The 22,915-nt window shown below is 42.6% G+C and overlaps 1 protein-coding gene across 1 annotated transcript; it reads left to right on the top strand.

The window, feature by feature from the left end:
- The first annotated feature begins 18,164 nt into the window (after positions 1-18,164).
- Positions 18,165-21,350, top strand: FEZF1 (FEZ family zinc finger 1). The gene is made up of 4 exons (XM_083182836.1): positions 18,165-19,458; positions 19,554-19,688; positions 19,975-20,107; positions 20,336-21,350. Exons 1-4 carry the CDS (start codon positions 18,658-18,660, stop codon positions 20,644-20,646), a joined length of 1,380 nt encoding a protein of 459 aa, XP_083038962.1. The 5' UTR covers positions 18,165-18,657; the 3' UTR covers positions 20,647-21,350.
- The last annotated feature ends 1,565 nt before the right edge of the window (positions 21,351-22,915 follow it).

Genomic DNA, 22,915 nt, shown 5'->3' with positions numbered 1-22,915 from the left:
ATTTTCCTAGATTTCGCTAAAGCATTTGATACTGTCCCACACAAGAGATTGATTAATAAAATGGAGAACCTAGGATTGGGTGAAAATATCTGCAGATGGGTAGGGAATTGGCTATGTAATAGAGAACAAAGAGTGGTTGTGAATGGTGCCGTATCAGATATGATACCGGTACTAAGTGGAGTGCCCCAGGGTTCGGTTTTGGGGCCCATTTTGTTTAACATTTTTATTAACGATATTGGGATAGGGTTACTCAGCAATGTATCCATCTTTGCGGATGATACAAAACTTAGCAAAGTCATCAAATCATCAGAAGATGTCACCATGCTTCAAAATGATCTTGCAATTCTAGATGAGTGGGCAAAAAAATGGAAGATGAGATTCAATGTAGATAAATGTAAGGTTATGCACCTTGGGAGACACAACCAGTGTGCAAGTTACAACCTTAGCGGAGAGGAACTGGGTAATTCCATACTTGAAAAGGATCTAGGAGTCCAAATAGACAGCAAACTAGGATGTAGTGCCCATTGTAATGTAGCTACAAAAAAGGCCAACAAAATTCTGGCATGTATTAAGAGGGGAATGGAAACTAGGGACTCGAGGGTAATTATGCCACTATATAAAGCATTGGTGAGACCTCACCTAGAGTACGGAGTACAGTTCTGGGCCCCACACTATAAAAAGGACATCATAGAATTAGAAAAAGTCAAAAGGCGAGCAACAAAGCTTATTAGGGGAATGGAGAATTTAAGCTACGGGGAGAGATTAAGCAATTTGGGACTATTTACATTAGAAAAGAGACGTTTAAGGGGGGACATGCTCAACATGTACAAGTATATCAAGGGCCAATATAAGGAACTGTCACGCACCCTCTTTTCTACTAGAAAGGAATCTAGGACGCGAGGGCATGAGTATAGATTAGAAGAAAAAAGATTTCATTCAGCTAGTAGAAAGAATTTCTTTACAGTCAGAACAGTCAAACTCTGGAACTCTCTTCCCAGAGAGGTGGTAGCGGCTGGTTCATTAAATGCGTTCAAGGCAAAGTTGGACAAACATTTACTGGAGAAAAACATCCATGGGTACAAATAAGAAATATAATTTGTCTGTAAAATACCAGAACCTACCAAATCAGCAATGGATATCTATACCAGGTTGAACTAGATGGACGCAAGTCTTTTTTTCAGCCTTACCTACTATGTAACTATGTAACTTTCCACCTATGAGCTAAGCATTTTATCTAACTTATCTTGTGTTTTTATAAATAGACGCTTTTTTATCCAGCTTATGAACTGTGTCTCTTTAATTCTTAAATTTTCTTGCACTTACTCAGAACTTGTATCCGCATTAGTGTGTACCCCCCCCATTGAATAAATTGTTTATATTTCTATATACCTATTCATAGTCCTATTTTCTGTAACAAAAGTCGCCAAGATCAGAGATTACCTCTTACCATATCCCATAGTTCTTAGACGGCCCACCACCGTCTCCTTCTCAGACTCCAGCTGACACCCCGATAGCTTAGGGGGAGTTGTTGTTATTTAGGATGCACTACCTGCATTTCTCGCACTGTTTCTTATCTTGGCGCTAAATCCCATCTATTTCTGTACCCATATATATATATATATATATATTGACAGAGTCAATTTTTCAAGCTTTCAAAGCGGGGTGCTCCAACAGATGAATGAACATCAAAAGGTACAATTGTGGATGCAATGGGCACTCACCAAGGTCGTTATTGAGCAGAAAAGTTTATTGTAGATACAAAGGTACATCCAGGATGTACCTTTGTATCTACAATAAACTTTTCTGCTGAATAAAGACCTTGGTGAGTGCCCATTCCATCCACAATTATATATATATATATATGTGCGGAAAGGTATATGCGGCACTCGGGACTTGGATGAAAAAACGACAATCACACACCAGCAGCTCTCCCTGTGAAGGCACCGGGCCATTCCTGTCTTAGGAACGAGTGCCAGCTACCACTGTCATTGTATATATATGTGTGTATATATAATATCTTGAATAATGTCCGTCACTCCCAGTTGGATAAAACAGCTTACTGACCCAGTGCCCTCCAGTGTGGGCCAGATGGTCCTTTTAAGCAGGTAGTGGAAATCAGGCGGCACTCACGGAATTCAATTTACAAAGCTGTCAGATCATAACACTACGTTACATGCCGACAGTTTTCCTCCTTGCTCTTCTAAATCAGGACTGACTTTTTCTCAATTTATACAAGCATGTCGAATTTGTTGTGACCCTCATTTCAATGGGCATAGCAATATGATCAATCGGACATGTAAGAAATGATGGCCAATAGGCCGCACTGATCCTGATCTTAATCTTCAAGATAACAGGATCATGCTTAGTTATACCCGTGGCTGTAACATACGTGATATTGTTTTGCGCACTGACGTTACAGGCATGGGTAGAGTGAGGTCAGGTTCATCTTCATTTTTAACTTTAAAACCAGGTTGTTTCAAATGTCTGAACTGTTTAACTTGTAGGGCATTGGTAACTGGTTACAATTTTAGACATCCGCATAGTGGAAAACATTGAGTAACCTGTACCAGCCGTTATATTGTCTACCTCATTACCTACCCCTGTGGGCTGAGGTATGTAGGGAAGACAGATTGGTCTCTCAGGGAGAGGATGGCTATGCATAAGAATGGCAATCGTTCAGAAAAACTATTGAAGAGAGAAACCCAGTGGAATTATCAAATGGGTACAATGTCACCACGGGGCCTCAATGAACAATTGGGGCTACGCTTGTTTTTATATTATGGCAATATCTTTCTACACATATTCATGATATTTGTTCATTAATATATGCTTATAAATTATTTTGATTTATTTATCTTGTTGTTGTTATGCCTTGCTGCTATAGTATATGATCATATAAATCGTGCAATATGTATTTTCTAATGGTATTCCTCATCGCTGTTTTTTCTATGTGATTTTAAATGTATTGTTTATATCCGTTGGTATGGTAATGAGTCCGGCTCTGATGACGTCACGGCTGTGCATCCAGACGCCGGTCTCCGATCCTGAAGACAGATTCTGTTGTACACGAGGGGGGATATAAGGTGAGATTTGTTTGTATGTATCATATTTGTCTGATGACGAAGTGTATAACTACTGAGTGCCGCTCCGTCCCGATGCTTGCATATTTGGTGTTCCTCCTGAATGACCAGTGGGGAAGGCAAGAAAATTACACTTCAAGTTGCGAGTGTGCTGCCCTCTTGGACGTTTTTTATATATATATATATATATATATATATATATATATACACACAGGATTTCACAGAACTTTCCATTCCTAGGAATAGAGTGCACATTTGTGGCCTGTGACCACATTGCTTGAAAAAAATTTTTTTCTAAAGTTCAGCTCTCACCATAGTAAAGTCACTCACCTTGATACACAAATTTAATTAATAAATAAATAATGGAGTTTTGGTTCATGGATCGATCAATGCATTTAAGCTTGCAGCCAAGCGTCAAAGAACCCCATTTCACTACAAGTTCTACTCTTAAGAACCTGGTAACTGTTATCACATCACAGTTAAACTGAATACATGCTTGCTACCTTGTTTAAAGCTCACCTACCAACTAATTCATGGCTGTTAATGGTGAGACAATCACCAACACCACTCCTGAATTACCACCAAGGAAGCTACTGTCACACATTTAAAATAAATAAGCTTACCTGGGGTGTATTAAAAAGCTGTGATTCAAAATTAAACCAAATATACACATCCAGGATACCACTGCATTTTACCATATTGCTGATGGTGAATCGTGCCTTCAGCATGCTATTTCCCAAGATATTAAGGCCCTTATTCTGATCTGTGCGGAAATTCCCGCATTCTTACGGAGCGGTCCGCACGCCACGGTGTTTTTCCGCATGCGGCCATCGTCCGTAGAAACGCCCACGTGTCCTCCGCATTCGGACGGACTCACTCTTTAAGAACAGGGCGTGTTTACGGACGACATACAAACCATGCGTGTGCGGGAGAAACACTCCGATTCGGCACGGTATTACAGAGTATTACAGAGTATGCTCGGGAATACCGCATCCGACCGGGAGCCAAGCGGTGCTACCGCACGTAAGCGGAGTATTTACGCCAAACAACCCACTATGAAGTATCTTCTGCAAGACATCACATGACCCACTTATTCAATTACCTATCCTCATAAAAAACTGCTTATTTGGAATTGGAATCAATTAGATTCCAATATATCCTTACAAGCATGCCTAACACATGCATTGCACACATTAACCCTTACAGCAATGTAAGTGCAATGCTTTGTTCGCCTACCGCATGAACGAGTGGTGTCCGCAAAGCAATAGTACACTTGTGGACACCGCACATTTCAGCCCTTTTTGCTCGCGTGCATTCGGAGTGGTTTCCGAATGTACGCCCCCCAACATAAGTGTACTCCCCCGTGTCCGCCCATGTTTCCGCCCCGTTTTGCCCACTTTGAAACTACGCCCATGTGTCATTCCGCATGACGCCCATAATACGCCCCTATTTCCCGACTGATTGCGGTGACCAGTTTTGGACGGGCTTTGTCCGAACTGGTACCGAGTCAAGGCGTGGCACATGCGCGTTGCGTTCTCTACGCATGCGCAGACGCCGTAAAGACGCAATCCGTAAGAACGCGGTAAAGTCCGCATCAATCAGAATAAGGGCCTAAGTGTTTGTTTTCATATACTGTTTGTTTTAGAAATGGTGAAGAACTATTGCGCTGTCCCCAGTAATAGAAAAGGAGTTTCTCTAGTCCTCTTCGAATTCAATGGGCGGTCACCCAAGCATTGGCATAGAAATGAGACAAGAAGAGACTTTGTCAGAGAGACTATTTGCATACAAAGGTTTCTTTGATATTCACAGTCGGTGTCAGGTCCCCAGGTCTACCACAGGCTTACCTTATGGCTATGCCCTATATGGGCATAAAGGTGTCTTTAATATACAGTCATGGATTCCTTCGACCATGGACCATCATATACTCCAAACAGTCCACAGGTATAGAGGATTTTATTCAGCGTATAGAAGTTCTAAGATAAAAACACAAATAAAAGGTCCAAATGTATAAAATCAGGGACAGAATCCAATCTGTTTACCTGAATACATGTTCCCATAATGATACATTCCAATGTTAAAAATTACAATAAAAACATGGCGGTACGTTAATAAATCTTCTAACATACATGTATATACACAAAAGTGATCTAAGCCGGATCAGTTCCATATCGGGCTCCCGTTTGTATAAACATGCCACCTGTAGCGTGCTGAACAGCGGCATTGTGACACTTCCGGGTATGAAACCGGAAGCGGACGTTGACATCATCTCCGGCATCGTTGGAACGCATCCCACGATGTGAGGTGGAATGCAGCCGGATGTGTACTCCCATTGCGGAAGTGGTGGGACGCATACATTCTCTTTTGGTGGAACGCAGCTGGATGTTGATTTTTCACTGAATACGGGTGCAGTGGTTTTTATGAACAAAGCGCCATGCACTCCCATTAGATATAGATGAAAATTACATAAAAGAAAGAGAAATAAAAACAGAATATGGGTAACTGTTCTAGATCCCTAATGGATATTACTCATAATCAGGGGTTAAAATGGGAAGGGGGGGTGGAACTAGGTTAGCCCTGCGCACTAGAGAAAAGTATTATAGTGTTTTATGTATTTATTTATTAACAGTTTCTTATATAGCATACACATATTCTGCAGCACTTTACAGTGTATAGTTGAACATTCACATTAGTCCCTGCCCCAGTGGAGCTTACAATCTACAATCCCTACCAAAAATATGGCTCCACAGAAGGCTGCCTCGGAGCTGTGCAGCTCAACCAAACTACATGTCTCCCCTTGTCCTTGTCCTCGTTCATCACCCCCTCGAGTGTGATAACCCTGCCAAGCACAGCAGAGAAGCCCTTCTGAAATGAAGCTCACCCCTGGAGCAGACCACCCATATGAACCTGACTGAGTGGGACATGGGCAGATTGGCAGCCCTCACAGTTCACGCTGCCCTTGCTGACCTGTGCAGAAAGGATGCAGCAAAGTTGAATGGCAGTTGTTGGAGATTGGACTGGCAACCATGGAGAACTATTTACAGAGGTAGCAGAAAAGTAAACCCCCAAGGCAGTGTGACAGTGGTCCCAGACCGAGCTGCAGCCCATCAGCTCCCCAGCACTGCCAACAGAGGCCAACCTGGATTAAGCTGCAGTGTGTACCTGCCCTGGTCATGGAGGAGAGACTGTCGTGCCGGTGCCTTAGTGAGGTGAAAGCAGCACGGGCACCGGTCTGCACTCCCCACGATCCTGCTCTGAAACGTGCGCTCCATGGCAAACAAGTTTGATGAGCTGTCCCTCCTCATGGGAAGCACAAGGTCGAACATTGCAGAGACATGGCTGGATGACCACATTGCTGACTGTCACCGGGGGGAGGATTTGATGGTGTTGTGCAGATTTCAGGAAGAGAGGAGTGACCAGCAGGAGATGGGTTAAAACGAGCAGGTTCAATGAATGAAATAAAAGGAATAACATAACCACCATCAATACTTCTTGAATAGATTATAATGATAGGAGACAAGTCTCTGATATATTAAGCAGGGAAAACAAAAGAAGGCAGTCCTTTGTGTATACAAGGTAACTCAGGCAGGCAAGTCTTTGCGTAATTTTTGGAAGACAAGATAAGGACCAGACAACTTGAAATTGAAGAATAAGGAGATGAAGATTGTACGATTGGAGTCCTGGATTTGAGAAGTTTGCAGAAGACAAGACTGAAGAATCCGGAACCGGAATCAGATCCAGAGGGTATCATGAAGATCCAGAGAAGATCCAGAAGGGAAGGCTGGTGGACAGTGTAGCACAGCTGAGGCAGCAGCGATGGGGTCAGAGGCAAGCAGGGGCAACCAGCTGGAGAGCGCAGTGTGCATAGGCACTAGGTTAGTCAGGACTTCCCCAGATGCTAGCTGGCTGAAGGAACAATTTGTACTGACCCAGATTGACCTAGGCAGATCCCCTTTATAGCAAGGGAAGGGCTGCCATTGGTTGTCTGGTCAGAATGGGAGGAAAGCCCTGACCTGGCCAATCACCGCACTTGCCCTCAAGCAAGATGGTGGCGCCGGTTTCTGGGTGCCGGCATCTTGTCAGCCAGACTGCTTCTCCTCAGTTTGAATCCATGCTGCCGCTCACAGTCGCTCAATGCTGCCACCACCTGCCCAACCAGGACCCCAGTGGACACATGCCAGCCGCCGGCGAGCACGGACGGGTGAGTACTGTGCCCGCCATGTTAAGCCGCATCAGAGTGTGACAGCTGACCCCCAGGTGTCCCTGCCAGGATTTGGTCTCTACAGAGCTGATCGCTCCAAGGTTCTCTCAATGATAGATGGTGCACCAATGTCACAATCCTAGGCAAATCATTCAGCCCTCACCTGGATATGCTATGTATCAACTACAAACCCTTCTATTACCCCAGGGAATTTGCTTTGATTGTCCTAGTGGTAGTGTACACCCCCCCCTGCCTGCGCAAAGGAAGCCCTGCACCACCTGGCCACCAGCATATCTGACATGGAGCACAAACACCCAGACTCTCTGTTCATAGTGCTGAGTGACTTCAATAGAACTAACTTAAGTCAGGAGCTACCCAAGTTCAAACAGTCACATGCCCCACCAGGGAAGGATGTACCCTTGACCACTGCTACACCACCCTTGTCTGCCTTCCGGTCAATCATCTGTGCTGCACTTGGACTATCTGACCACTGCCTCGTCCACCTACTCCCTACCTATAAGCAGAAGTTGAGAGCAGCTAAGCCTGTCATCAAGACAGTTTAGAAATGGACTGATGAGGCTAAGCTGAAACTCCAGTCCTGCCTCGACTTCACAGACTGGGGGGTCTTTGAAGCCTCAGCAATTGACCTTAATGACCTGACTGACACTGTCACATCCTATATAAGCTACTGTGTGGACATGTGTATACCCACCAAGACCTACCGCATCTTCAACAACAGCAAGCCCTGGTTCAAAGCCCAGCTCAGACAACTCCGCTGAGCCAAAGAGGAGGCCTACAGCAGCAGTGGCAGAGCACAATACAACCGAGCCAGAAACTCCCTAACAAAAGGAATCAGGCTAACAAAAAAGCAGTTCTCTGACAAGCTGACTTATGACCTGTCCACTAATGACCCTGTATCTGTGTGGAAAGGAATGCAATCTAAAACCAGCTACAAGATAACACCCAAACCCACCGCCATGTACCAAGACCACAGAAAACTGATGAGCTGAACAACTTCTATTGCAGGTTTGAAAAAGCACCATGTCCTGATGAGGTGTCACCATCTGCCCTGAGAGTATGCGCGGGTCAACTTGCCCCCATATTCACCAGGATCTTCAACAAATCACTGGAGCTACACAAAGTTCCCTTCTGCCTCAAAAGCTCCACTATTGTTCAGGTCCCCAAGAAATCAACTATTACAAATCTGAATGACTACCGGCCGATAGCTCTGACGTCTGTGATCATGAAAACATTTGAGCGCCTGGTACTGAACCACCTGAAAGCTCTGACTGGCCACCAACTAGACCCCCTCCAGTTCACCTACCGATCTAATTGATGTGTTGAGGACGCAGTCAACCTGGGCCTGCACTACATTCTGCAGCACCTGGATATGCCTGGTACCTATGCAAGGGTCCTGTTTGTTGACTTCAGCTCGGCTTTCAACACAATCATACCCAACATCCTCCACCCGAAACTACTCTGCCTAGGAGTCCCTGAAGCTATGTGTTCTTGGATTGTGGACTTTCTGACTGATAGAAAACAAGTTGTGAAAGCCAGGAAATTCCCTTCCCAAGTGCGGTCCATCAGCACAGGAGCCCCCCAGGGCTGTGTACTCTCACCCCTGCTCTTCTCCCTGTACACCAACGACTGCACCTCAGAGGCACAATCAATAAAGATGATCAAATTCGCTGACGAATCGGCCTACAGACAAGAAATGAACCGATTTGCCCAGTGGTGCAGCAGCAACCATCTAGAGCTCAACCCACTCAAAATCGTTCAGATGGTAGTGGACTTTAGGAAGAAGGCTGTTGGTGTTCCTCCCATAACAATTGCTGACAGTGTGGTGTCACTAATGGACTCCTTCAAGTTCCTAGGAACCACAATCTCCTGGGATCTTAAATATGGGCCCAACACTGATACTATTGTTGGAAATGCGCAGCAGAGGCTGTTCTTCCTTAGGCAACTGAGGAAGTTCAACATGCCACAGAAGCTTCTGCTCTTTTTCTACTCTGCAATTGTGGAGTGTGTACTGTGCTCCTCAATACTGGTCTGGTGCGGCTCCGCCAGCGAGAGAGACAAATGCAGACTCCAAAAGGTAGTCAGAACTGCAGCGAAGATCATCGGGACAGACCTTCCCTCTGTCCAGGAGCTGTACCTGTCCAGAGCAAAAAAGCGGGCAACGAAGATAGTCAAGGACCAACTACATCCAGGCCATGGCTTGTTTAACCTGCTGCCATCAGGCAGATGCTACAGGGCTATTTCCACCAGAAGCCTAAAAAGTTTCTTCCCTCAAGCAGTTCACCTGTTGACACGTGAACTCATGAACACCTCACTGTCTAGTCACACCATAACCCTTTGCACATAATCTAACATAGTGTCCCCTCAGAATAACTTTCTATACATGTTCAGGTGCCCCACCTGTTTACATTGTTTATACTGTATGCTGTTTACTTGTTACACATCTGGCTGCTGCACAGCAAACTGAAATCAAATTCCTAGTATACGCAAGTATAGCTGATTCTGATGTACACGCACACACAGACATTCTACATTCTAGGGTTAATTTTGGTGGGAGCCAACTAGTATGCCAACTAGTATGCCAACTAGTATGCCAACTAGTATGCAGGAAGGTGCCAAAAATCCTACCACTGGCCCTGGCTCTGCCTAATAGGGGGGGGTAGAATTAGGTGGCAGAAGGAAATAAGGTCCACCACCTCTCCAAGACCACTTTAAGCCCTGGTCATAATAATGTGCAGTCAATATGTGATGTAATAAAAAAAATGCAGGTTCAAAGAAATTATTGAAAATTGGAGATGTATTAGAAATATTATTTGTTTTGAATAATATTCCTCCTTAAGAAGAATAATATTAACGACATGTGTGTTAATTTTTTGCTATACTGAGGAAATCAACAATAATTCTTTTTTGACCATCTGCGGAAACAAGTCTTCCAAGGGGAGAGAAGTGAACATCTTTATTAATTGAGCTGATAAATATCTGCCGTTTTAGAGACCAAATATATTTTTTAAGTAATTCACACATTCTCAACTATAAAACCTATAGCCAGACATTACTCTGTGGGGATTTTACAGTAATTGAGCTTTTTTCCCAGGCTCAATGATTCCCTACCTGACATTTCTAATTAGACGTGACTTCTACTTACAATCTCTATTATTGGAAAAAGGACAAACCATATGCTGCGTTTGACCTTGACTTATATTCTCTAACATTCTAATTTTTAGTATATAATTATTATAAGCTCTGAGAGAGAACAAAAGGTAATAAAAACTGCTATTACTAAAAAATTATATATATATATATATATATATATATATATATATATATATATATATATATATATATATATATAAAGAGTCTACTTTTGGAAATAATCACACAGTAACAAAAAAAGAAAAGTAATCCACTAGCAATCACAATGTGTACACGGCAGTAACAGCCAGTGGGGAGGCAGTCATAAAATGCTAAAGTAAACTCATATGCCGATTCACTACAGGTGTAAGTTTGTTCACCACAGCAGAGATTTATATTTAACTTTTGGAGCTGAAACGTGCTGTACAATCACAGATCATAGATTTACCCATAATCCTATGGAGTGGTTACAGCTATCTATCTATCGATCGATCGATCGTTATAGATATAGATATATACATATACATATCATTATCACCAAAATATGTCTGTAAGAGTAAGGTGTGTGCCACTATATATATATATATATATATATAGAGAGAGAGAGAGCGCCACATCTGCCTCCGGCACTCTGGAGTCCCCCAGGGATGACTCGCTCTGGTGCCCTCATATATATATATATATATATAGAGAGAGAGAGAGAGAGAGAGAGAGAGAGAGAGAGAGAGAGAGAAAGAATCAGGCTGGCACTCGTGGGTCTTTGCAAAAAAAAAAATCAGTGTATTCACAGCAGTTAAAACTCCAACGTTGCGGGGCTGCGCCCCTTTGTCAAGGTGTGATATATATATATATCATTATCATTATCATTGTCACCAGAATATGTCTGTGAGCGTAAGGTGTGTGCCACCATTATATCACAGTGTGCCATATGTAGCATGTGGTGTTGCCATGGCTATCAATTTATTTAAGTAAAAGATTAAACTACAACACATATGGGGGCTTCGCTACTAAGACGGGAGTTCTATTTCATGTGGGATGTTGGTTTGGGCAACCAATTAGAATTTACTTCTTATTTATTTAGCACCTTTCAGAAGATAACAGATAGAATCTGATTGGTTGCCCATAGCAACATCCCATCTGCAGTAGAACTCCCTATTTATTCAATAAACCCCATATTGTGTGCTCCTGTTATGAAATACTTAATCTGTGCAACAGTGTGACTCAACGTCTATTTGCTATGATTTACTGTACAATTTTGTGGTAAATATTGCTACATAGATCCCATTTATTGGAGTGACTCAGTCATATTCATTCAAAAAAGGGAACTACCCCAACTGACAATAAAGTAAAAAATAAAATGTGTCCACAAATTAGCATTTTAATTGCATTACAGGAATACACAATGGGGGTTATTCTGGTTAATTCGCAAGGCTGCGAAGAGGACAGAAGAGGACCCGATCTATGCTCGAGGAGCCTTGTAAGTATCATTTCCTTCCACATTCACCCCTTGGATTTCTTCAGGACCAGCTGATGGATGGAAGTAGACCTACCTACGGGGTCAAGATAGGTGAGTATATGGATGAAATGGCTCCGTGTGTAATAAAGTTTTATTTTTCAGGTGTCTGTTTTTATTTAACTAATGGTTCTGCTGTGGAACTAAGAGTCCCAGCAAGCCCATTATTGGCTGCATGCTGGGACTTGTGTTTCTCCAAGTCCCAGTATGTGGTCCAGGCTTACTGGGACTCATAGTTCCACAGCAGAACCCAATGGTTTTATTCTAATTTTACACTACAATCAGCCCGGTACCCACAGCCCAGGGGTACAGGGGACAGAACCAGGCTTCAGTCTGGGCTGGTAAATTCCGGCTGTGGCATTACCGTGCTGGCTTGTTGAAATAAGGGATACCTCTATTCGTTTTGTCGCCCGTATTTTGGGAACCAGGACTGGCCCTTGGGCCTGGTGCTGGTTTTAAAAAATACAGGGAAACCCCTAGTTGAATGGTTTCCTGATTTTTTTAAACCAGGACCAGCTCTTTAAACCTGGGGCTTGTTACGACTGTGGGGGGAGAGGGGACTCCACGCCATTTTTTCAAATGATTTATTTTTCACTTTTTCACTGATGCCTGCACGAATATGACTGACCTGTGCAGTCTAAAGCCAAATCCGCCTAGTAAATGAAGTGCATTTTTCAGGTATATTTTCCTGGCTGCTTAGTAAATTAGGATACACAATTCTTTTGAATGATGATTCCTATTCGTATTCTGTTGATGGCCTATACATTCGTATTTGTAAATACAAATACGAATGTGCCATGAATACGAATACAAATTGACGTATTTTCAGGATAGTAAATCCCAAAAATACGAATACGTATAAAATAGGTGTATTTTGGTATACGAATACGCCTATTTTAGACTTTTTTGTTAGTAAATTTCCCCCTATATGTGTTGTAGTTTAATATTTTACTCGGTACTTATGTAATATCTGGGCTCCCGTTTTTCTTATGAGACTGCATCCCCTCGCGGGGCTCGCTGCGCTCGCCACGCTTCGGGCATGGTGGCTCGCTGCGCTCGCCACACTATATAAAATCAACTCCATGCGTAGTTGGATAGTAGGGGTATGAAAAAATGGGATGCATTTAACATGGGAGCCCAGATAATAACAAACATAGTTTGGTGAGAATGAAAGATAGATCTTCTTTCTTCTAACAGGATGATATGTATATATGTATATATGTATATATCTATATATATCTATATATATATATATATATATATCTAGAAGAGGGTCCGACTTGTCCTTAGAACAAGTCAGCCTAATGTATGGGGGGGCTTAAATCTTGTCCCAGTGGTTTCTCACTTTAGCTGATGGCTTGGGAGTCCCGGTTGTTTTGGGATGATATGGTGTATATTCAGCGCAGGCGACAGGGGGGGTCAAAGGGGACACTCATACCGGGCCCCGACCAGATGAGGGGCCCCAAGGCTTTGAGGGACTCAGGGTCTGTAAGCACTGCTGCCTAATCACCTGTCTGGCTACCCGTACTAATGATTTTTGTGACATCATGCAACACTCCCATGTACCCTTCCCTATTATATTGCATTGTAAATATTGAATATCTGTTTATTTCTAATAATAAAAAAAAAATACATTCAATACGCAATGTAATAACAGACCGCGTTGGATGTTGGGGGAATAGATTCCTACAGTATATGGTAGATGGTGAAGGTGGATACGATGCAACCTCTTAAATGACTGTAGTTCCTTGGGGCTGGTCCGGACTCTCCAATTGCTGTAAGTCAGGGTGAGTGTCTGCAGCAAGGACCTTACGCATTTCACTGCTTCAGTAGCTTTGCCAAAGGTGTAACTTTGCCTTTGTGCTGAGCGATCTAGTTAAGCACAGATTGCTCAGCACACAGCGATGCACCAGTGATGTGTGCTGAGCGATCTGTCACAGACAGTGTTCTCTGGTGAGAGAACACTGGCGATGACTAGAGATATACTGCAGGCTTGAATGAACTAGCCAGGCAATAGCAACACACAGGACTGCGCATCACCTTCGCTATGGGGCAAACATACTGAGCAATTTGTGCTTAATTTCTAAGCAATCGTGCCAGATTACTTAGAAATGAAGCTTAAATCTCCCCATGTGTAAATATCCATAAGTATGCATATATTGCTACTTAGCAGAGAAATCTATAGTAATAACTATTCACTTTTTGCTTTTTACATGAATAAACGCATATTTCAGTCAGCCTGGAAAATAGGAGTTTATGGAGGATATCATGCAAATAGATTTTGATAATTCTGTCCCTAAAAGTGTAACAATATGCAATGCATGGGTGGGGGAAATGGGTGGGGCCTTTTATATGTGGGGAAAACACTTGTATTACTGTTTCCTCTGAAGTGATGCCCTGAGAGCTCACATAAAGCTGGATACACACTACAAGATTGTCTGTCCAGTCTCAGTTTGGAAGGAATCTCTTGTAATATATGGGAATAAATGACAATTAACCATTTGCTCCCAAATACTGGAAAATAGACACATTGGTTAAATTTGAGAGCAACATTTCCGAAGGACCATTCTTGCCACTTTATGGCTTTTGAGAGCAGATCACTGGTGTATCTATAATGGGTGCAAGATGTGTGGTGCACACTGGCCGCTGGGTCTAGGGGGGCCACACACTACACACCCTACACCCATTTATTATGCTCACCTTTCTATCGTGTTCTTGGGAGTGCAGTGCGGGCATCATGCATACCTCCCAAAATGACCCTCTCCAGGAGGGACACATTTATCTGTTCCTGGACTTAATGTAAGTAAGTTAGTAAGTTTTATTTATATAGCGCACTTTCTCCAACAGGACTCAAGGCGCTTGGTGCATGATTACCTTCATCTGTGTAAAACACCTTAATTGATAAGAACGATGCTTCAACACAGGTGATTGCAGTATTACATTACCAGAGCAGTCCTTGGAGCAGTGCAAATTGTCCCTCCTCCAGAGGGTCATGTTTGGAGGTATGCATCATGTAGGTCAGGTATAAGGGTTAGCATTACTGCCTCACAGCACTGAGGTCATGGGTTTCATTGCCACAATGGCTCCACCTGTGCGGAGTTTGTATATTCTCCCCGTGCTTGCGTGGGTTTACTCCGGGTACTCCGGTTTCCTCCAACAGTCCAAAAATATACTGGTAGGTTAATTGGCTCCCAACAAAATGAATGTCTGTGTGTGCGTGTACATGTAGTAGGGAATATAGATTGTAAGCTCCACTGGGGCAGGGACTGATGTGTGTGTTCGACTATTCTCTGTAATGCGCTGCGGAATATGTGTTCACTATACTATTTAAATAACTGTAAATAAATGAATAATAATGTTCCAAGGGACCGGCGCAGAATCTACTGCACAGCTGGAGAGGGAGGGGGGGGGGGGGCAAAAAGGAACCTGCACAAGGACCCCCTCCTCTGTTATAGCGCCTCCAGAGCAAATGGTTGATGGTCATTTGCTCCCATACATGGCCAGATTTTCCCTCCAACCAAATAGATTGGACGGATAATTGTATAGTGTGTATTCATCATAAGAATGTCACCATGTTATGATGCACCTCTCAAACACTGTGACCTGCTTCTGTACTGCTTGCGGCATAGGATCAGGTGGAATTGAGAAGGGAAAAGCAAACTGGTGAGATAACCGCTATATTAATGGGCCCATATTTTCTATGCGTCAACATTTACTGTGTGTGTGGTACAATATTAATCATATTCAGCATCAGTATAACACTTTCGAAAAGTTTATTGTGCTTAACGAGAATTAAAACATATTACAGAAGGCATGCACAGACAGTCTGCTTTACACATCCCATTCATTGTCTTTCTCAGTGTGACCACATTAATCCGCCCAAGGCTTCTAATCAAGGACAGGTAAGTGACTGAAGCTGCAGGTGACCATTCAGCGGGCAAGTGCCACATGACACCCTGTAGCAGCCATTACTGTGGTGCTTTATATTGGGCCGAAATATTGTATTATACTGTTAATAAAGTGATTGCGAAACAATTATTTTTAGTCGACCTTGTCATGTTACAATATGTGTTCTTCCATGGTGGTAACGCAGCTATGGAGCACCTGGAGGATAGTGCTGCTGTTATACATCTATAGTCAGCATGCAGATCATACCTGGCACATTGATACATACAGTAGGGGCATGCTTGTTATAGAGATGCTGCTCGGGAAGAGAGAGCCAAGGGAAGGACGGAGGAGGCTGATACAGCATCTCCTGCTGCGCTTTCCGCATGGCAACCCATAGGCGTTATATGGCTGTAATACTCTTCTCTTAGGTAGTATTATTGTTGTTTTTATTATTATTATTATTATTATTATTATTTATTTGGGGTTTATTGTTTTATTTTGTGCACGGATAAAACAAATAAACAGAATGCGACGAGAGATGTGTTTAGTAAATAGTGAGCGGTGCCGATATTCGTACATAAAAGCGGTATAACAACAATTCAGCGCAAGTATCACATAACTAACAATTACAACTGACCACCTACTAAATCTAGCAGTAAAACCATATAATACACACGAATGCCAATATACCATTGTGATCAGCAATGGCGTTTATTTTCAGCACCAAATAAAACACCTCACCAGGGTAGTTTGCGCATATTTTAGATAATATACAGTACATTACTTGTTTATTCGCTGTTTACAATCAAACAATATTTTTTTACTATTATATAGCTAATATTTTTTATATTTCAAATTTATTATTATTATTATTATTATTATTATTATTATTATTATGCTGTTAAGTGTGAATTTACAAATACTATAAACACAGAATAATCCCTGCCAAAGGTGGAATATAACGCCAGACTGAAGGGAAAGCAGCGATTGTTGTCACAACATATGTTCTGTGATTTCTAGTGAGGATCACTTATGAGTGGATGGCAGTACATTATCGTGTCCTGTCTGTGGCACATTGCCCATTTATGGGCAGAAATCTCATATAATATCCAACAGGTTCTAAAGACCTGTGCTACATAACATGCCATTGTGAATCCGATACTTGTAGAAGGGAGCAATTAAAGTATTAACTAAGATCCATCTGCTGCTCAGCTCTTGTGCTCAGCCTTCCCTTTGTTTGCTGCGGAGGAAAAAAAGGAGAGAAAACGAGTAAAACATAAAAGGGAGTAGACACCTCTTTGTGCGGGTCCAGTTTAGGAACATTCATCCTAAGGATTTCCTACAGGGCTCGGAGACTTTCCTATTGTGCTTCCTTTTGGTCTCCGGTCCAGTTTCTTCCACTCCATTGAGACCCCAAGAGCTTGCAATTTCCTAACAGACAGCGTTAAAATCCCCTGGTTTTCTTGTTTTATAATAGGACAAAGGAGTGTAATTCCTGCCAGCCTTGATAAGCAGAAGGATAGATGCACTTAGAGACAATACACCTTTGCTCATTCTGCCCATGTATTTACTACAGAACATCGATTTTATGATTTATTATAATTGCGTGCTCTGGTCCCCGAGCAGTGCATCCGTTTTGGGGTAATACTAGTAGATGCAGAGAACAAGGTGTCACTGATTACTGCTCAGGGGGATACTGGAGACTGGCTGGGATATGTTGTGGGGTAACAGATCCCCCTCTCTAGCTCTCACTGGCCGACAAAGAGCTTTTTTGGCTGCAGGAAAGAGAACTTTGAGCTGCGGGATTTCAATGAAACTTTTCTGCCATCCAGCTTCGATACATCACACACAGGGCAGCAGGCTCTTTGTTAGGATCAGTGCTGCACTCTGGGCTGGGCTGGAATCAGTACACGCAAACCTCTGCTTGCAAGCCTGTAATTATTTCATCACTTACAATTAAATGAACTTTGCTGAATGGAAGTGATTTATTTGAGCTGGTGCTTTCTTGTGTACTTTTTTTATTTTTGCTAATGAAAATGTAATCCCCCGGTGTCTCCTCTGATATTATTGTTTTATTATTGTGTATAAGGCAGTGTGATGGTGAGTACTAAATTGGTGCTTGCACTGTGGGCAGCTGGGTGTTGTTAGCACATTTGTGTACAGCAGGGCATAGTAGTCACAGATTCCAGACTGACATCATGAGAACACCACTCTGGAGACTTATTTGATAAATATAGAGCGCTACCTGCCCCAAATAGGCACTGGCTCAGTCTCTCTTATCCCCGGTGCTCTGCTTTTTAGATGATGTCATGGGAAGGCAGGATAGGAAAGTGATCTCACATCACTGCTAGCCCTTGAGTATTTTGAACTGTAGAAGAGATTGCGCATAAAGGAAAGAGGCGCCCCCTCCCTCTCTGGGCGGGTGACTCTAATCTCCAATAAAAGTAGTCGCTTATCCCCCTCCACCACCACCTTAAAAAAAAAAAAAAACTTTTTCTGTTGACTGTTGGAAACGAATTGAGCAATTATCTAGTTTACCTTCTCCTCTTGGAAGTTAACGATTGGCGAGATCTTTACTGCGTTATTGACACAACACATCCCATTGAGCAGGCCTGGTAGCAATAAGTAGTGATTGCTCCGGTGTCATTGCTGCTCCATGTAATCTGGAATGGATTGGCACCTGTCCACTAGGCTGATTCTGGTGAATTTGCACAGCACAGTGCTGATAATGATGATGATTGTCCCACTGCCTGCAGATCAGTGACAAGGAGGGAAGGTGGCGTCTTGGGAAGGAGACAGATCACCCAGCAGACAACTGCGCACAAGACATGGACCACAGTCTGCAGCACAGAGGAACTAAAATCTTTACAAGCCAGGCAGCCAGAGAGCATCTGACCACCAGAGTCAACATGATCAGCAGTTCCAAGCCACTTGCTTTCTCTATTGAGAGAATAATGTCAAGGACTCCCGAGCCATCATGTCTCCCTGTACCAAGTTTACTGCAGGGCTCTGTGCCCAAGGGGGACCAGAAGCAAGCACTTCATATCAACTCCTCTTCCATCCCCTGCATGATACCCTTTGTGCCAGTTACCTATGAACACTGTCCTAAAATTGGAATGACAGGTGATGAGCTAAGGAAGAGTCACCAGGAATCCTCATCCTCCTTCAGCTGCAATGAGCTGCTCAACTGCGCTGTGACATTTAAGGGAGATTTTGCCCGAGATGCGTTCCCTCTTCAGCAGTATAAACTTGTCCGGCCCCGAGTGGTAAACCACTCTTCGTTTCATGCCATGGGGGCAGCTTTGTGTTATTTTAATAGAGGCGATGCCCCCTGCCATCCTTCTGCCAGTATAAACATCCACCCAGTTGCCTCCTATTTCCTGGGATCACCCTTTCACCAGCCACAGAAATCCTACTTAGCAGAGAGGAACAAACTGGTTGTCCCATCCGTGGAGAAGTACCCCTCGGGTGTGACCTTCAAAGACCTGTCCCAAGCCCAGTTTCAGCACTACATAAAGGAAAGCGCGCAGACACTGTCGGAGAAGATCGCGTACAAATCCGCAGCCAAGTTCAGCAGCGCTTCTCCAAGTAACAAGCCCAAAGTTTTCACTTGCGAAGTTTGTGGAAAGGTAAGTAATGGGTGTAAGGTTTCCCCTTCCATAGCCAAAATGCATTATCCGTTTAGCATGTTTTTAAAATGACTTATTTTGTTTTTCTTCCAAAGGTATTTAATGCGCACTACAATTTAACCCGACACATGCCAGTGCACACAGGCGCAAGACCGTTCGTTTGCAAGATTTGCGGCAAAGGCTTCCGGCAGGCCAGTACTCTCTGCAGGCACAAGATCATCCACACGCAGGTAACGTGCGCCCAGACCCAGCGTCCATTATGCGCTAAGCGTTCTTGGCGCAAATAAGATACATTATTGCAGTGCAATTGATAGGTAGAATAGTATTGGGGACAACACTGATTTTTATGCGTGCAATTTATTAATTCATATATTCAAAGTTACTCACTTTTATTAAAATGTGCGGAGATAGAAAATACATCATTGTTAATGTATTATAATGTAACAATGACGCAATGACATGTCATGACATTACATTGCAAAGTGAATAATATCCGTTGTATTTGATCTTCCACAGGAGAAGCCGCATAAATGCAATCAGTGCGGGAAAGCGTTCAACAGAAGCTCCACGCTGAACACGCACACGAGGATCCACGCGGGATACAAGCCCTTTGTCTGTGAATTCTGTGGCAAAGGTTTCCACCAAAAAGGTAACTGCCCAAACTCTTCCCTTTTCTAGACTGATTCAGATCACTTTGACAGGGCCAGTCAATACAGAGGGTTAATTAAGTTAATGACAGCTATATGTGTTGCTGTTCACCCACTAGCTATGAAATTACTATGAAAAGGAGAAAATTGCTGGGTTCAATTCGGCAAATAATCACTTGTTGTGCAACCTCTGGCACATTGAAAGTAAAACGGGTCCTTGTTTGTTCCAGGCAATTACAAGAACCACAAGCTCACTCACAGCGGGGAGAAGCAGTTCAAGTGCAATATCTGTAACAAGGCGTTCCACCAGGTCTACAACCTGACCTTCCACATGCACACTCACAACGACAAGAAGCCTTTCACCTGCCCCACCTGCGGCAAAGGCTTCTGCAGGAACTTCGACTTGAAGAAACATGTGCGCAAGTTGCATGATGGCAGCACTGTGGGGCCACCCGTGCCAAGCCCAGCTGGGCAGGAGGAAATGCTACAGCCTTCCAGGGAGCAGTCCCAGAGCCCCGAGCTACAGAAAGCCATTTACTGACAGTATTTACTGACAGTTACCTATGGAAAGCAAAGTAGCTATTTACTTTTTTACTCCCATTAAAGCCAAATCATTTGCAGGAATCTGGTGAAATCCCAGGTTGGAAACTTTTGGTCTGATCCTGGCATTTTGGATTGAGGTTGGTCCAGTAGTGCTCCGGATTAAATGTTTACGATCTCTTGCTTGCTGGGCTCGGGGTCATTGGATCACGCCAGAGTTTTTTGCATGCACATACTAAATATTATTTGAGTATTATGCTCTCTTTATCCAATGACAATTTGTTTTCGGACTCTTTTTGTTGGTGTGCTATGTAAAGTTCTTCTATTGCTGCGATCACAGCTTAAAAAGAGGTGAAAATGAATTCTGTATATCTGACGTATTTATTTCGATATGTATGACCCCCTTAAGGAATGCTGCACCACTTTAATAATTCTATTTATTGTAAATATATACATACAGAAAAATATATTTCCGTTGTGTCTGCCCCAATGCTCGTTCAAATGCCTGTTTCTTTCTGCCCCCGTTGTCCGAGGTGTAGAAAAACTTCGATCTTGATGGAGCGATCTAAACGTATGTATGAGTTCAATTGCACGTAAAATAAATGGTTTCATTGTGGTTATTAAATTATGGAAAACTTTATGTTGGTTGAAATTTTATTGCAGTTGTCCTGGTAAATCCATTGGCACGTGCTGGGCTTATTCTTTACAACACGTATAACATACATCTTGCAATGGAGCCTGAAATATAGGTGGAAATAAATATAAAATCGGTGCCAAATCCAGAAAGTGTTAATCAGCAATCTGTGTTCTCAGCACCACTTTACATTCCCAACACAGCGTATTTTTCTTGCCAAAACTGTTTGAAACAACTGACATTAATTAAGAAGGGTAATTAGTACAGATTTATCAAAGGCTGCCTGTTATGCGATTAGTTTGTCCCCTGTTTGTTGTCTTGGAACTTCTACACACTGGATTGTTTAACCTGAAGGGGGTGTTTGCAGATTGTAGAAGACAGGGATTACTTTGTCCTCTTATTACTGAAGCGAGATATACAGGACTAGGTTATTTACTAACTGCCTGCGTCTCCTAGACAGACACTTGCTAATACCAGCCGCACTGAATGACATGGCAAGCGGTCATTTCTGCCTCCACCACTCGCCTGGAGTATAGTGTAACCCCTGGCACACAAATCATTAGTGCACATCTTTATAGGTAATTGTAGATCGTGTAAATAAATTATCTGTATTGATGGGAACTAGCAGCCGCGGTGGTGAACACCTGATGCTCCCATTGTATATATTGTCGCTTTCTATCGATTTGATTACGTATAAATGACAGCAATCTTGTAATGAGAGAACTTATGATTATTTATTATTGGTTTCCAAACGATGACAGCTCTATATATTTCTGGGGTGCTGACTATAATATGTACTCTGGCAAGTGTTTAGTTGTTATTACAAGTTTAAAACGTGCATTGATAATCTGGCAATTTACGTTTAATTACAGTAGGTTAGAGAAGAAGAATAAATGTCATTTGTTGAGTTTATATGCAATCACGTCGGATGGAAGGCAGTATTACCCTACAATTAAATGCTGCATTTATTTTCCACCTATACCTGCTAAGAGCATCCTGTTCTAGTTAGAAATATAGAATATGTGCTCCTGATCCAGGATATAAAGTGGCGATTTACAGAAAAGCGCTTTGTGACTGTCACATTTTCCACAATTTCCTATTGCGCAATGGAAGGAAATGTAACTAGAAATAATACTGGATACACACCTTAAGATTTATATGTCCAATCTATCTGATGGGAACAAACATCTGCCGATGTATTGGAGCAAATGGCAATCTATGATTTACTCCAGAACGCTGGTAAGAAGGCAAAGATTATTATTTGGCCAAATGTGTTACATCAAATGGATTTAATCAATTTGTCTGAACCATTTGATGTAACATATTTGGCCAAATAATACTTTTTTGCCTATTTTCCAGCGTTTTGGAGGAAATAATTGATTGTCATATACTTTCATTTATTATCAGATTTTTATTCGCACCAGATAGATTGGACAGATAAATCTATAGGTGTGTACCCAGCTTAAGTCTATGAAGTCATTTAAAACTGAGTTCTAGCGAGATTTAAGCGAATGATGAGATGATGAGTTTCCAGTTCAGAAAATATACTCAGCACTTTTGTTGTTTGGTAAAGTGTCAACAATATAGTGTTTTTATTAAATACACAAAATGGCATTGTACTAGACCTATGAATATG

Source organism: Crinia signifera, chromosome 4, assembly GCF_055691185.1.
Source record: "Crinia signifera chromosome 4, ASM5569118v1, whole genome shotgun sequence".
Classification (NCBI taxonomy): domain Eukaryota; kingdom Metazoa; phylum Chordata; class Amphibia; order Anura; family Myobatrachidae; genus Crinia; species Crinia signifera.
This window is presented reverse-complemented; position numbering and strand designations above follow the sequence as displayed.

Excerpts from the sequence above, each read along its gene's own strand:
- FEZF1 (XM_083182836.1), top strand. The coding sequence starts at position 18,658 with ATGGACCACAGTCTGCAGCACAGAGGAACTAAAATCTTTACAAGCCAG. Across the intron at positions 19,459-19,553 it reads CTTGCGAAGTTTGTGGAAAG|GTATTTAATGCGCACTACAA; the intron begins GTAAGTAATGGG and ends TTTCTTCCAAAG. Across the intron at positions 20,108-20,335 it reads CAAAGGTTTCCACCAAAAAG|GCAATTACAAGAACCACAAG; the intron begins GTAACTGCCCAA and ends TGTTTGTTCCAG.